Genomic DNA, 15,187 nt, shown 5'->3' with positions numbered 1-15,187 from the left:
TGGTGCCAGGTTGGGTCCAGCTTGATGCTAAGTGCTTTCTATTGCAGAGAACTGGTACTACTGTATATAAAAACAGACTTGCGCTTGGGGTGAATTTTGTCAAATGATTTCTTTGTGTAATAAAGGGTGTGAACAGACCAACAAATGTAGATTAAATTTATGCTGAGTGATGAAATCTTGTGAATCTCCCTAGCTGTGATTTCTACCTAGGTTCAACATAATTTTTTTTTCCAAAGGAAATCCAGAGTTTCTGAATTTCACTTTCACACAAGTAAGGACTGTCAGCATTAAACCTAGTTCCTTCCATAAGCAACTTCCATTCAGAAATTATGGAAATCTTGACATCCATCTGCATGCCTTCCTATTAATTTGTTCCTTGTTTATTCCAAATCTCCCATTTAATCCTCAGAGTTCAGAGTGAAACCATACCGAGGCTGCCTAGGAAATGAATGATATTCGAGGGCTCAAACATGTTATCATTCTCATGCATCTAGCTTCCCTCTGCCCTGAGTTGAATGCCTCCTGTCCTAAGCCACCCTGGCAGCAGTTTTTGCACCCAGTTCCCCCTGCAGCCCATGTCCAGGTCCACAATTGAATGTCACATTCCCAAGGAGAAAGGTGTGGGAAATCTATTTCAGATGTCTTAAAGTAAAAGGCGCAACTTGCAAGGCAATCGAGAATGGCGTGATTTTAAAAATTACAGCTCTTTTTTTTGATGCTTTCACAGAAAAGACACACAGAATGGGAAGGAAACTTTCTCCCCCTCTGCTCCTGTTCTTGAAGTGAATACATATTTGTGTTTCCAATAAAAGGCCATTTTTACATTAACTGTCTGTAACAGCAGGAGATAGAAAAACTAACACAATCCCCACATCATACACAGGATGATCTTCATATCACGTGGCCCAATTCTCAAAACTATTATTTATAAAAGGCTACTAGGAAAATGAACAATGCATCTTTTATGTGTCACCAAAAGGGTAACATCTGAAGAACTTTTGGATCGCCTACATTTTAGCATTTTTTTTCCCTTTCCCGAAGTAAATTTAGCAGCCATACAGGCCACTGTGTTTAATTAAGCTTTCAAAAGTCCTCTGACAATGCCAACAATTGTAAGACACTTCTGCAGCTCAATCATGCAATCACTGTGACAGTTCTATTTACAATTTGTCTTAGAAAGAGTTTCTCTGACATTGTACTTTGACAAAACACCCAAGCTGCAGGTTCACAACCTTTCTCTGTCTTATTTACAAATACAGCTTGTATGTAGGACTCACAGGCTCATGACCAGGAGCCTTTGGGTAGTGGCCTCACAATTGATAACTGGTTTGCCAGCATTATTTTTTGATGAGGACCGGGAGGTATTTAAGAGGGGAAATATTCAATAGATTGGTGATATTAAGATGCAACCGGAATTTTCGGTAGCAGAGTACTATGTCAGGTTTTTGGTGTTTTTTGTTTTTTTTTAAGATATAGTGCAAATCATTCACTTTCTATATGTCAGTAATCTCTATCCGGAATCAAACAAATGAGGAACAATGAAAAGAGTCATAATAGGCCACTGTCATTTATAGTGTCATTTACAATTATACCATAAGTGCACAGATACATCTCTCGGTTCAGTTGAAGCTAGCAAAAATTCAAGAAGGTACAAAAGAAAGAAAGACTTTCATTTTATGAATTCTGAAAAATGTAATCGTTTGACATTCGATTTCTCTTTTCAGTAAGAAGCTCATTTATTTTATTTGGGGATTTTTATTATCTCCCACTGGAGAAAGGTGTGTGGTTCCTATTTCTTTACATAGATTTGATCTGTATTATCTTAGGCAAATTTTTTTTAACTCACACTGATACAAATATAGAGTTCCTAATGAATAGAAAATGATGTACTATTCCAATAAGATGCTTTTCGCCTGTCTCCCTTCACCTTACAAAACTATCCCTGGCTTATAGATTTCTATACTCCACAAAGCTCCAAACCCCAAGTCTGACACCCTGGGACTGTAAATATTTTTTAGCCTTTTCAATAAGTGAACAGCAGTTTTATATTCAGTGATCTCTAGGTACTTCAGTTAATATTTCCCTCCATCATAAAATATGACACAAAAAACAAATCCTTCTAGACCTGGCTACAAATTCAAAGCCTTTGGTAGCTAGTGGTAAATATTTGGCATATCTATTCATGAAAATTGCTTCAACAGGCCTACCCCACGTAACATTAATTTTCTGTTCCATTTCTAACAATTCTGCAATGATAATAGTCAAGATAACAAATTTTAAATAATTACTCAATATATCTGAGAAAATCCAATCTAACAATATATAATATATTTATGAATTAACACATTCATGTGTATATATGCTGCTGTTATGCTCATCCATTTACTTGACAGCTACAATCATTTTCCCTAGAAAACATTTATTTTGAAAGACTCATGGCACAGTTAAAACATGCATTATTTTGCTGTAGGTTTTAGTGATTTTGCCTTCTTCTGAGCCCCAAGCTTTATTTACTTCAGTAAGATAGTCTTTCAGTCTTTTATTTCAGCTTACTGCCTATAAAATGGCACACAGCATTCACTGTATCCAAATTCAACTTATAACACTTTAATAAAACCCACTTAGCTGACTACCTTTTCATGTGGTTGCCAAACACATTCTTCTAGCCATTTATCGTGTTCCTTTCCTAATAAGACAGTATTGCTTTTCCTCTCCTTTCAAAAAGCATATTTAAATATCTTTTGAATGATTACCAGGGCTCCTTTCTTTCCTGATCACGAAATGAAAAGAAGCTAGAGAAACATGTCTTTTTAGAGAAATGTGTTTGGAAGGGTCCAAGTGTCTTCCTCAACTTTGCTTCAGGGGCACCCCAAGTATCCAGAGCCAGATTGTCCTCAATGGGCTGGAATGCTAATTTCACCATAGGACACTACTCATTCATTAATCTCAGTTATTAGAAGCCAGGATTCTAGTGGCTGACAGAACAGCTTTGAGATCTGCCCAAACTGTTTCTGTTCAGGGCTTCCAAGATGGGGAAAGGTGATGAAATACGATGAAAAGAATCGCATACTTTTGAATTATAAGAAGTGATTTGCATTTAAGTTCAATACCACTAATAAAAATGTAAACATCTGACACTCTTTTCCTCCTTCCCTAACCATGGCACAGGCCCTCTCTTGATTCTTACCCAAACTAGAAATAATTAATAATAGTAATAATAAATAATAATAATATACTAGAACCTTCATGACAACCACCAAGGTAAAAAAGACTTCCTTCTATCCCCCTATCTCATTGCTGGGCAATCCCATTTCTCAGACTCATCCAAATAACAGTAAAATTCTAAATGACAGTGCTCCCTCCCAGTCCCAGAATTTTAGAACTGGATATCTGAATCTGAACAACCTTTTTGGGACCAGGGTGAGGAGTGTGGTTTTAATTCTTGCTTGACAGATACTGTGTTTTGTCTTTTAAACAGAGCAGTTCAATATGTAAATACGATGTTACATCACGCAAGTGTTACTCCATATTTGGTGATTTAGCATGGCTTTGGATCTCCAAAGACTACAAATCCCTTTCCACTAGCTCCTGCTTCATTAATCATGCCTTACACTTCTGTTCATTTTCCTTCAAATCAGAGACAACACATGGAAATGGTCACTGCCACATACTACTCTAGGAAAAAAAAAAATCTTTTAACCTGCATATCACAGAAGTTGGATTAAAAAAAAATACTTTCCAAATACAGCTTTACTGGTAGCAGAGCCTTCATTTAACTGAAGGGGAGAATTTATTTATTATTATTTACTTAGTTAATATTATTACTGTGATAACTTAGTATCATTACTGTGAACATTTTTTAAAAAAGGAAAAAAATACAAATGCCAAGTTTGATTTTAATGATTAGATTCCAGGGGGAAGAGGAGAAATATGACATTTAATCCCCTAAGGAACACTGAACTATTATGGTTCAACTCTGTGGCCAAACCAAGTCAGAGAGACAAGCTCCAGTGTATCAAATGATTGCATGCACTGCCTTTTCTCAAACTGAGCCAACCCTTCTCTTCCCTTTGCCTATGGGGAAAGATGAAGGGGAGGGTTCTATTGGTGGAAATCACATTTCTATCTTGCTAGATCATCCAGTCACTTGGTTTGATCTGTTAAGCCACCGGAGTTTCATAAAAAAAAAAAATATATATATATATACTTTAAGGGGCATCTTAACAGATTAGGAATCTACCCATAAGGGGGCTCCTCCTTCTTACCTAGATGAAGGGAAATTGAAGCTCTCCTATGTTAAATTCCCTCTTCCCCTTCTCAACTCCTCAACTCACCCATCCAGGTGCCTTCCAGTTAAAATTAGCAAAGGAAAAGGGCACCACTGAATCTATACATGTATTTTTTTTATGGAATTTTTATATCCCATTTGGAACAGGAATGGTGGAACTCTGGGCTGGACATTTGTAAGGGTGACATGTGGTTGTGTAAACCACAAACAAAATCAAGATACATCTGTCAAAACCACATCAGAGACAAGAGAGAGCACAGAGAAGCATTTATCATTTAGCTGAGGAGGCAGGCTGCAGAGAGCAGCCTTTCCTGTCAAACCAACCTTTTGAAATTTCCAACATGCCCTTAAACTTTTCGAATAAGCATGTCTGTGCGCTTCAGAAAGTGCCCTCTCTACTCTGGCCTGGCCAGTCGAAAATGGCATCTTAAAGTCAAGGTCGCCGTGTCATCCCTGCCACCGGGCTGTGTTTAATTACAGCCCCACACTGCTGACAGCCAATATGGATCCAAGGGGAGCCCCGGAGCTCGGTTAACTCTTTCCCCACTCCTCCAAAGAGCTTGCCAAACCCTCTCCAGTTGAGGAAAAGCCTCTGTACTAGTCTCTCCCCTTGGGGATCCTCCTGAGGGATTTTAAAGCCCAAAGATCACTGGATCACCCATAAAAGCCCACGTGATGACTCTATCCTAGGCATGAAACCAAGATGGAAAATGGTGGACACTAGAGATTGGCCTTGGTGAGTCTGGGACAAGACAAGAGACTGGGCCCTTGGAAAATGGAAGGAAAAAGGGAAATATCCTCTCAGTAGAGTCTAGCAAGGGGAGAGAGGTAGGGGAGGGTGTGTGTGGAGCCTGCATCTGACTCAGTGGGATGGAAAATATTTATTTCTCTGTGTTCTGAATGGGAGCCCCAGGATCCACTGCGGACAGTGACCTAGAGAGATACAGAAAGCACACCACCACTCCTTAGGATTTAGGGAGAGCCCCTTACTGCAGATGGAAAGAAAACATGCAAACAGCTTTTTCTCCTTGCTTCTGATTTACCTGCTATGTGTTCCTGTTTGGGGCAAATTCCTCTAGATGACGTTGATAAACAATCGTCATCTTCTGGCGTGACCTGGATGCCAACCTCCACAGGATTGGACGCCTTTTTCATCTCGACTGGTGAAGGTGAGGGTGGCTTATCCACAGCTTTCTCTAAGCAGAGACTGCCATTGCATTGTTTCCGTTTGTGCTCAATAAAAATGAGAATGTCCCCCAACGGGAAGTTCATCTGGCATTGCCCACAGGTGAGAAGGTCATGGTCCCCTTCTGGCGCTCCCAACGTGCCGTGATCCGGTTCATCATCCGTAAGAATGGCTTCAAGAGGTTCGGCTGCAGTTTAGGAGACATAAAACACAGGTGTTAGAAAACAGAAGGGGGGGGGGGGGGATCAATTCTTCAATCCTAAATCTACCTCCTCTGCATTACGTTAAATGTCTCTAGGCTTTAAAAGAAAAAAAAAAGATGCCAAGTAAATACAAGCATACAAAATTTATGAGGATGTTGGTATCCATAAGAAACTGCTCCTTATATTTTTAAGGAAACTGTCTAATGTGCAAAAACATGGACTGCAAACTTGCCTGGTTTAGTTTAAGACCAAAAAGGGATTTTTAAAAAAATGAATGGTGAATATGGCAGGGTAAGAATTATCACACTCACACACACACACACCAACAACCAAGAAGAAGAATATAGTAACATTGTTGTGAACCAAAAAGTAAATGTGTTTCTTTTCCCCTAAATCAATGATTTGATATCTAAACTTCCCAAGTACAAGGTTGGTAGTCCACAAAAATATACCTTTTGTGTCTGAATGCAAGCACACCTAAGTGTATCTAGCTAGGTACATTTCCATAAAACGTAAGTTTAACACCTCAAATAGCAAAAAAAGTGCTACATTTGTACGGTGTTCCTAAGAAAGATAACATTTACCTGCAAAAGCATTTAAATAAATAATCATAACACAGCACAATTCCCATTGCCAAGAGACAGCCAAGGCCCTTACTTTAAACTGTGCCACAATTTTTTAAAGCAAATTCACTGGTAATTCTTCTTAGACACATTAGCTAAATAGGATACTTTTGACTACTTAAGGAAATAAGCCAACTAGTCTTTTTTTCTCTTCCATTCTGAAGAAAGGAATGCCTAAAATATTCTAAACGTGTTTGTGCTTGGTGGCCCTCATGATAGAAAAATCAGTATGGTCAACTGAATGCCACATTTCATAACAACGCTGAGAAGTCCTTTCTTTAAACTTGAAATACTTCTAATGTTGTCCAAGTTGGCTAATTTTCTGAATGAGCTCCAAAATGCTTCATTATGGAGCTATTTCTGCACACACAATCACCAGTGGATGGTATAACAAGGTAGGCATGAAAGACATGCTTTACTGCTTACCCCCCCTTTTTTTTTTAAACTTTGCACTGAAACATCTTGGCACCTAGTTGAATAGCTTCTATCATTTTAACCTTGCAAGGGGAGAAAAGGGTTGCTATGTTTCTGCTCATGAAACACAATACTTCTTCTACAACAAAAACAAGCAGCATTACAAAATGCAAAACCCATCCCAAACACAGTCAGTTAATGAAAGGGAGCAGAATATGTACAACTCTCAAACAGTTAATCAGTCTGACCTTCTTTAGCAAGCTGCCAATTTCACATTTAATGAACTTAAAGCCACAGAGAATCAAAAAATAGATTTTAATTTGACTGTAGAATATTGGAACAGATTTTGATAAAGTGCAAAAATCCAGTGAACTCAGGTTAAATTTATTTCAACCCTACCTAGACTGAATATTGAGGGGGAAGATCTGGGGTAGCTCCCAGATGTGCTGGGTAAAATAATATTGAGAGAGCACTACCTAACTGCACCTGAGCTCCAAGTAGGACACAGTGATAGATTCCATAATTTCAAGCCTCCAGTCCTACTCCTAATTTAACATAAGGTCAGCCACAGGAATATGAAGGTTATATTACTGCTAATAAAGACAACAATTTAAGCCTTCCAGTTTCTCTTCCCAACTTACAGACCAAAAGGTAAACACACAATAGACACTGTTCGGAGGACAGAAAGATAAACAGATGGGCTTTTTTGCATGGTAACTTTCTGCTATTTTATCTGAGAACATTTGTATTTTGGAAAAAGTGACTTCACTGAATAAAGAAATCTTTCTCCTGGTTAAAGCAAGAAATTATTTTAATATAGCTGAGTGTATCTTTTTGTTAAGTATTCATTACAAGTTATAAGCTCTAAAGCCAAAAAGAAAAAAAAGATAAGGTAAAAATATTTTCATATTAAAATCAGCAGTACCTGGAATCTTGACCAAAAATATTTCACTCGAGATTAAAAAAAAAAAATTCCCAGGCCCTATTTGACTTCTGAAATTGGAAATGTTATTTGGCAGTAAAAGAAAATACTCTTCTAGATCTCAAATAGTTCTAAGTAATGCTACACAAAAACAGACTTGGTTAAAGTCTTCTAAATGTAGTGACTGAGCTGATTTACAATCAAAACCAGGAAATGAAGTGGTAATTCAGAGGTTGCTGATTACACCTCCACATTTCACCTAATTAATTTTATAGGAGGCAAAGTTCTTGAAAATAACAAGATGATCAAATGTACAGATATAAAACCTGTAACCTCAACATTTTCTATGCTCTTAACGTAAATTATTGCTAATTAACAAGAATTATATCCTAATGTATGAAATACGTTTAACACCGTGTTCCTTGCAAAACATTTGGCTAGAGATGTACAGAGAAATAGCAAAACGTGTTTTTATTATGGCTGTTATTATTAAAAATCAGACAAGAGTGGTGCACAAAGGAAATAGGAAAATACGATTCTCTTGGTTTAGCCACTGATTTGCATTGACATCTTTTCTCAGTGGCAATCAACATTTCCTTTCTGGGCATCAGATAATTTCTCTGTATTTTAATGCAAATTTCTCTTCCCCTAAAAACATTCCTAATCTCAGCCATTTTACACTCCCCCCAACTCCATTTTCCTACCCTCCTTCACCCCACCCCCATAAACTTGGGTCTGAGGAAGGGGAGGAAGTTCTAGATGAGCTACGAAGAGAAAGCAAGAAATAAAATGAACCACCAATTCTCCCTTCACGTGTAATGAGAGGTGGAAAATAAAATGTTTCAGAATTCACCTAGCAAGAGAAGACAAGAAATATCTAAATTCCCCAGCAGCTGATTCAATCAGGATCCCTCCCTTCTCTCTTATTCGAGAAGAGTAAAATAGAAAAGAAAAGAAAAGAAAAGAAAAGAAAAGAAAAGAAAAGAAAAGAAAAGAAAAGAAAAGAAAAGAAAAGAAAAGAAAAGAAAAGAAAAATCAAGAAAAGAACAGAGAGAAGCTGGGAATGGGGGGGGGGAGATGGAAGAAGGGGGAGGGGGAAAGCCGGGGGGGGGGGGAAGAGAGAGAGAGAGAGAGAGAGAGAGAGAGAGAGAGAGAGAGAGAGAGAGAGAGAGAGAGAGAGAGAGAGAGAGAGAGAGAGATGCCTTCTTCAAGTTTGCTTTCCAAGTGCATCTCTTTGATTGTCAGGCTAAGGAAACAAACGAAACCGAGGCTGGAAATATTGGCTTTTTAAAGAGGGGTAAAGCCAAGAAAGAAAAGCAAAAGAAAAGGAGGCAGGCTGAGATGGGGGACAGAAGGGGCAAAAGGGGGGCAAAATGGAAAAGGGGGGTGGCTGCTGGAGAGGCGCTGTGCGTAAAGTGAAGTTGGAAGAGAGGGCTGACTGTCTGCTAGGCACAATGCGAGCAGCGTGCAAAGCTGCAGGCTCCTTAGCAGCGCTCGCTGCGAACACGTGCAAAGGCTGCCCGGTCCCTTTTCCGTTCGGTCGAAAGGGGGGGGGGGGGAGCGCACGGAGCCCGGAGAATGGGGTTCTACTGTCTCAACACCCCGCTTCCAACCCAGTCCCGGCCACCCCGATAACGGAAGGGGCTAAAGGCTACATACATCTTGCCCTGCTAGTTTGTGCAATGAGGACCGAGGGTTGGAAGGAGCTGGAGGAAAGAAAGTCATTTTTTAAAAAAATACAGATACTCTTAACTTCCTCTCCCTGCCTCAAGTCACGTAAGAAATTATATTTCCAACATCCATACACTCACACCCCTTTTACTGATCCACTATGGGGGAGCTTTGCAAATGAATTTCCTTCTGCAATTTGGTGCGTGTGCGCGCGCGTTGGTAGTCTGCTTATTCATTATTAATCACGCTGGTGGCATTACTGTTGTGATGATGATGACTATTACTATTGTTGTTATGATTCCCAGGCTGGGAGGTAGGAGCTCAAGGGAGGAGGGTCCGTTCGAGGAGGGGAGCGTAGATATCTCCTCCAACGGCAGCAGCGGGCCAGGCGAGGCGAGCGCCGGGGCCAGGAGAAAGTATGCTCCCGGCAAAGGGGTTGGGAGGGGGAAGATGGGAGAAATGTTTCTAGACACCGAGCGCAAACTTGCCAAACCCGGGTCCTCATTCCGAGGAAACCATTCCGTGGCATTCCCCCTCAGGAAGAAAAGCAAAGGAGAAAAGCGCGCTTTCTAGACCCCTTTTCCTTTCCTCTCCGCTACTATCTCCGCTCCGAAAGAAAAATTCTACCCCGTACAGCGCACTGCTTATATTTTTATCTATAGCTCTCTCTCTACGTAATTTGCAGAGGCTATAGCTAGAATCGTCTTATTTTTGAAAGCTAAAATTAAGAACAAAGAAATAAGAGGAAAAAGAGAGAAGGGGATTCTCCAGTTCGCCGCAGTACGCTTCCCCCCGCCCGACACACACACAGATACATCCATTGCTCCCCAGCCAAGGAAAACGTTGAGAATTCGAGGGGTGGGGGTGGGGGGAAGGGTTGGGGGAAGGCGGGTTGGTAGTGGTCAGGTTCAAGTTCGCTGAGCTTTCTTGATCTTGCTCTGCCTCCTAGCGACCGAATAGAACACTCAGACTTGGTTAGAAGGGGGGGGGACGAATGCAGCTGGGGGTCGGGAGAGTAGCCAGCTCCCCATATCTATCCCCTTTATTACCCCCATATATTCAAAAAAGTTAACAGAAGAGAATCCCCTGCACCCCCATAACTGGCTGCCCAACCTCTGTACATGCACCAGGATGGAGGGGGGAATGGAAGATTGATGGGGGGGGGGGGGGATGCTGTTTGGAAACCCAGCTGGGAGGTTAGTCTAGAAAACAAGAAGAGGCTGCTCCCGGCGAAAGCCTCACCTCCACTTTTCATCCCAACCTCATCCGTTAAAAATAGATATATACATATATATAAATTTTTTTAAGTCTTAAAAAAAAAACTGCCCTCCCGCCTCGGGTACCTGAAAGTCTAGTAACTTCAAATCGCTGCACACCCGGTCTGTTCGGTATCCGGCGTGGCTAGGGGAAAGTGGGGGATGGGGATGGGGGAACGAAGGAGGGAGGGATGCAAGGGGGTGGGGAAAGGGAGGGATCCTGCAACATGTTTGGGGTGGGGGTGGGTAGAGAGAAGGCAAAGGATCTTCAAAAGTGTGACAAGTTACAGAGCCCAATCTAACTACTCCCCTTTTTTAAAAAACATCTAGAGAAGGTAGTCATTAACTTTAATAAACAATTTTTTTAAATGCTGTAGTGGGGGGGGGGGGGCTGGCTCTTCTATCCCTTCCACTTTTCCCCTAGCAGCCAAACTTTGCCCCAGGCCAAGAGAAGCGCCAGGGCGGTTCTTACAGCCAAGTAGAGCTATTTTGACACCCCCTCCCCAAGACACACACCACCACCGCCACCATCTACATCTCCTCTCCCCGCCCCCCACCTTTTAACCCAGACTAATCAGATTGGATAGAGGGAGAAAGTTGATAGCCAGAACATAAAGGGGAATTGCCCCGGAGCCCTGCAAAACCCAAGCCCAGCACCCGGCTAGGAGCAGCACGCAAACTTGTAGCGTATCTCCCTTCTTCTTAGTCCCCCCCCACCACCACCACACCACTTTGGCTTTGAGGTGTCGGGGAGTTTTGTAGTTACAAAGTGGAAGGAAAGCTCATTTTGAAACTTCCCCCTACCTAGCTCATTAGAGGGAAAAGGGGGAAAATCCAAAGGGGGCACAGGGAGGGGGAAGCGTGCATTGTTCCTCCTGATGTGGCAAAATAATTTTAAAATCTAGTTTTTCCAAAGGCTTTGGGTTTTTCTATTAATGAGGGATGCTATGGATTGCAGATATTTCTATGTGCTGGGGGGGGGAGGGGAGTTAGAAGGTAAGAGTAAGTTGTTGCTTTTTCTCCCTCTGATTTCAGGGCATCTGATTTTATGTTACTTTTCATATTGTTATTGTTTGAGGTGGGGGTGGGGGGAGAGAAAGAAACTGGACCTGCTGCTGTTTTTTTTCTCCTTTTCGGTCTGGTTTGGTTAGCTTGAGTCCTGTATCTATTTGTTGGCAGGAGGCTCCCGCACACGCGGTGCTTGTAAACATTCAGACACGAGATTTTTCCCAATCAAAATCCACTTCCACTTTTTTTGAAAATCTTCCAAAAAATAGTAAGAGGAGGGAATTCCTCGCTCCCTCTCTGTGCAGCCTGCAGACTAAGTTTGCAAGGGAAGGGGTTTGGGGGGTTGTGGTTTGGTTTGGTTTTTTTTTTCCTTGTGCTCAGTGCGTGCGAATTTTCTCTCTTTTGGGGAGGGGGGGCGGGGAGAGAGAGCGGACTCTGCACGTTGGAAAATCTCAGTTCAGAGTAGAGCTACTGAAGGTTTTAGCTTCTCGGTTTTTGGCAAGAAAAATAAAAATTATTATGCATTTTGCCAAGCGCGTTTTCCGTCTTTTGCGGGATGAGGAACAGAGGGGGCGGGGAGGGGAAGGGGCAGGTTACTTGGCCCTAGAGAAAGAAAGACAGCAAAAAGCTAAGCAAGCACGAGCTGCGGCTGTACAGGCAGCGGCGGCGGCAGCAGCAAGCAGCCCAAGCCAACCAGTCCAGGCAGCAGCCACATCTCCCCCACCCTCCCTTCCCCCAGCACCCCCCCCCCCCCTTGCCCCTGCTGCCCTTTAGCGGCAGCAGCGGCGGCGGCGGCTGAGGAGGAGGACGACGACGACCAGGAGGAGGAGGACGAGGAGGAGGAGGGAGGGATAGAAGGAGGGAGGGAGTGAGGCACAAAAGACAGCGGGACAGACACCCACCTCGGAGCGGAAACAAAAGGAGGCAACGACCGGCCACTTTTACCCGCACGTTGCAAACGCAAACCCTCCGTCTCCCTCTCACCGCCTCTCTCCTCCACCTCTTTCTTTTTCTCTACAAGGCTTATGGGAAGGGGGGACGTCCCCCCTCCCTAAAAGTCCCACTTTTCCATTCATTAGCATTATTGTTATTACTTTCCCTCTGGTCCATACTTGACCATGGGAGCCGGCGTCCGACGTCCAGTCTCACCTCTTTCTCCCCAGGAATTATTTTTTTTTAAGCCTTCGACTTTTTTTTTTCTTTCCGGCGGTTGGAGAAAGAAATCCCTCACCCCTTCTCCTGTTCCCCCGGGTTGTCTGGGAGTTGCTCTCATTATTATCATTAATTATTTTGCAGATAAGGGGGGGAAATCATAGCGTTTCTTTTCGCAAAGAGAAATAAAGGGAAAGAAAGAGAAAACACGAGAGAAGGGAAGGAAAATGACGAAAAGAGAGGTGCACGCTTCTCCAAAAGTGCAAACACGGTTGCGGTTTGAGGTGCTGTGGATTTCCCCTTTTTAATTTCTTTACATCTCACTTAATGTTTTCTTTTTTCCTCTTCTAAAAAATAAAATGAAACGCATGCACACACGCACCCTACCTTTCTCATCTCCTTAGCACTCCCATCACTATCATTATCATTATTACTATTATTATTATTTATTATTATTATTATTATTATTATTATTATTATTGGGTTACTTACGCGAGAATTCCCGTTTGCTTAAGTGCTGGGGCTTGCCTTGCTTGCGGCGAGACATGGTGGGTTGTGGAGTAGGAGGCGGCGGCGGCGGCGGCGGCGGCGGCGGCGGCTGGTGAACTACAGCTCGGTTCACATCGGGAGAGCCGGGTTAGAAAGAAGGAGACTCCAGAGAAAATATCTTCATCAGTGCCTTTTGACATCCAAAATAAATTAGAAATAATACAAAGATGGCGCAGGGAAGATGAATTGTGGGAGAGCCGTCATGGCTTTTTTTTTTTTGGGCAAAAAAAAAGAGAGAGAGGAGAGATAGAGGGAGAGAGAGAGGGAGAGAGAGAGGGAGAGAGAGAGAGAGAGAGATGAAAAAAATGGCAAAAGCCCCCCTGAGCTGCAAGTTCAAGTGCGGACGTGACGTCCCTGCGAACTTGAACGTCAGGAGCCTGGATGGACAGAGACATACAAAACATGGGCAGGGCGAGCAGGAGAGAAGGGGAGGAGGGAAGGGTAGGCTAACACCAATGGACACACATCAGGGGCTGGACATGAAAAAGAGACCAGGACAAGCCAATGGACAGTGCTGGGAGGGGGAGGTGGGGGGGGCTCTCCAGACGCCAGACACAAGCTGGCTAATGGGGGGGTGGGAAGGGAGGAGGTGGTGCTGAGAGGGGGGCAGGGGAGGCGCGGGGGCATAGAGCTCACAAGTGGCCGCAGCCGAGTGCTGGAGGAGACGGCATGGCCAGGAGGAAAGAAAAGAAAGGGGGAGGGGGGAAATGAGAGGTGTATGTTTGGGGGGAGGGGAACGTCCTCCCCGTCTTTCCACCACCCTCTAAAAAGAAAGGTTAAAACGAGATAGAAGTGCTTAAATAATACGTTAAAGATGTACGTAGAAAGGGACGAAGGGAACCCACAGAGGAGTAAAAAAAAGGCGGAGGGGAGAAAAACCAGGTAGAGTTGCTCTAGGACACCCCCCTCCTTACACACATCCATTCCCCCCATCCCTAACTAGCCGCACACACAGCCCGGCGTGCATGCATCCTGGAGCAGAAGTGAAATCAATCTGCACTTTTGAAACTTTTCTCCCTCCCCCCCCCCCCCAAAAAAAAACGCGAAAAGAAAAACCAGAAGTTTATAACCGAACTTTGAAGTTACAGTCTAAAGAGAGAAAGACCGGGGTTGGGGAGGGGGTGTTGCGCCGGGTGGTAAAGAATTAATTGTAAAAGAAGTTTGTGTATGGTAGCAGCCAGAAAGGCAGAGGCTTTCAGGAGCCTCAGGCTCCCAGGTTGGGAAAAAAGGAAAGGAGAAATTCTCTGTGTAAAGGAGAGAGGCAGGACTGGGAGATTCTAGAAGTGGTTTCGGGGAGCAGTCAGAGAGGGAGATGAGGGGAAAGGGGGAGCCCAAGCTCCAGCTCAGCATCTCCCTATTTACCCCCATCCCCATTGCACCTCAAAGGCAAGCAAAATAGGTAGCTAAGGAAGTCTGAGTACAAGGAGAAGGGACAATGTCTTAATGAAACTGCAAAGCTTGGATCTGACAAAACCGAGGTGCCACGGCCCGGGAAGGAAGAAGGAGAGAAGGGTAAATATATAAATAAAGACAGAAGCACAACTCTGAGACTCAGCGCCGTTACTGACAAGAGTGGGGAAGAGTCCAGGAGAGCAAAATCGTTCAGGAAGGAGAGATAAGCAGCTTGGAGGCGGGAGATGCAGCAGTAACGGCAGTAGCTTCGGCCGCGCCGAAACTTACCCTTTAATATTGAGCACCCTTGCCCAGGAGAGCAGCCAGCGAGTTGCAAGGTTGTAAGGTACCAGTTGGGAAGGGGGGGCGGGGGAGGGAGGAAGAAAGAAGAGGGGGAGGAGGGGGCTTTGTAAGTGTGTGCGTGTGGGTGCCAGCTACACCCCCAAAACGATTGCCTTCATTTTTTTTTTAAATGAAGGACGACCCATCTGGACAAATTGAAAGGAGGGGGAAACTGATCTGT

The 15,187-nt window shown here is 43.3% G+C and overlaps 1 protein-coding gene across 13 annotated transcripts in view; it reads right to left on the bottom strand.

Moving 5' to 3' along the window:
* BCL11A (BCL11 transcription factor A) overlaps window positions 1–14,842 on the bottom strand; it is a 124,370-nt gene extending 109,528 nt beyond the window's left edge. For 2 of the 13 annotated variants that reach the window (XM_056813982.1, XM_056813975.1), the window contains exons 1-2: window positions 13,216–14,282; window positions 5,332–5,661 (exon numbers count right to left, since the gene is read on the bottom strand). In XM_056813982.1, the coding sequence (XP_056669960.1) occupies window positions 5,332–5,661; window positions 13,216–13,270 (385 nt within the window). In that variant the 5' untranslated portion in view covers window positions 13,271–14,282. Of the gene's footprint in view, window positions 1–5,331; window positions 5,662–10,650; window positions 10,752–12,473; window positions 12,587–13,215 lie in introns of those variants that run through there. The other 11 variants (XM_056813983.1, XM_056813977.1, XM_056813985.1 and 8 more) reach the window with 11 other exon arrangements.
* Window positions 14,843–15,187: the final 345 nt, after the last annotated feature.

Source organism: Monodelphis domestica, chromosome 1 (genome assembly GCF_027887165.1).
Source record: "Monodelphis domestica isolate mMonDom1 chromosome 1, mMonDom1.pri, whole genome shotgun sequence".
In the NCBI taxonomy this organism is placed as follows: Eukaryota; Metazoa; Chordata; class Mammalia; order Didelphimorphia; family Didelphidae; genus Monodelphis; species Monodelphis domestica.
This window is presented reverse-complemented; position numbering and strand designations above follow the sequence as displayed.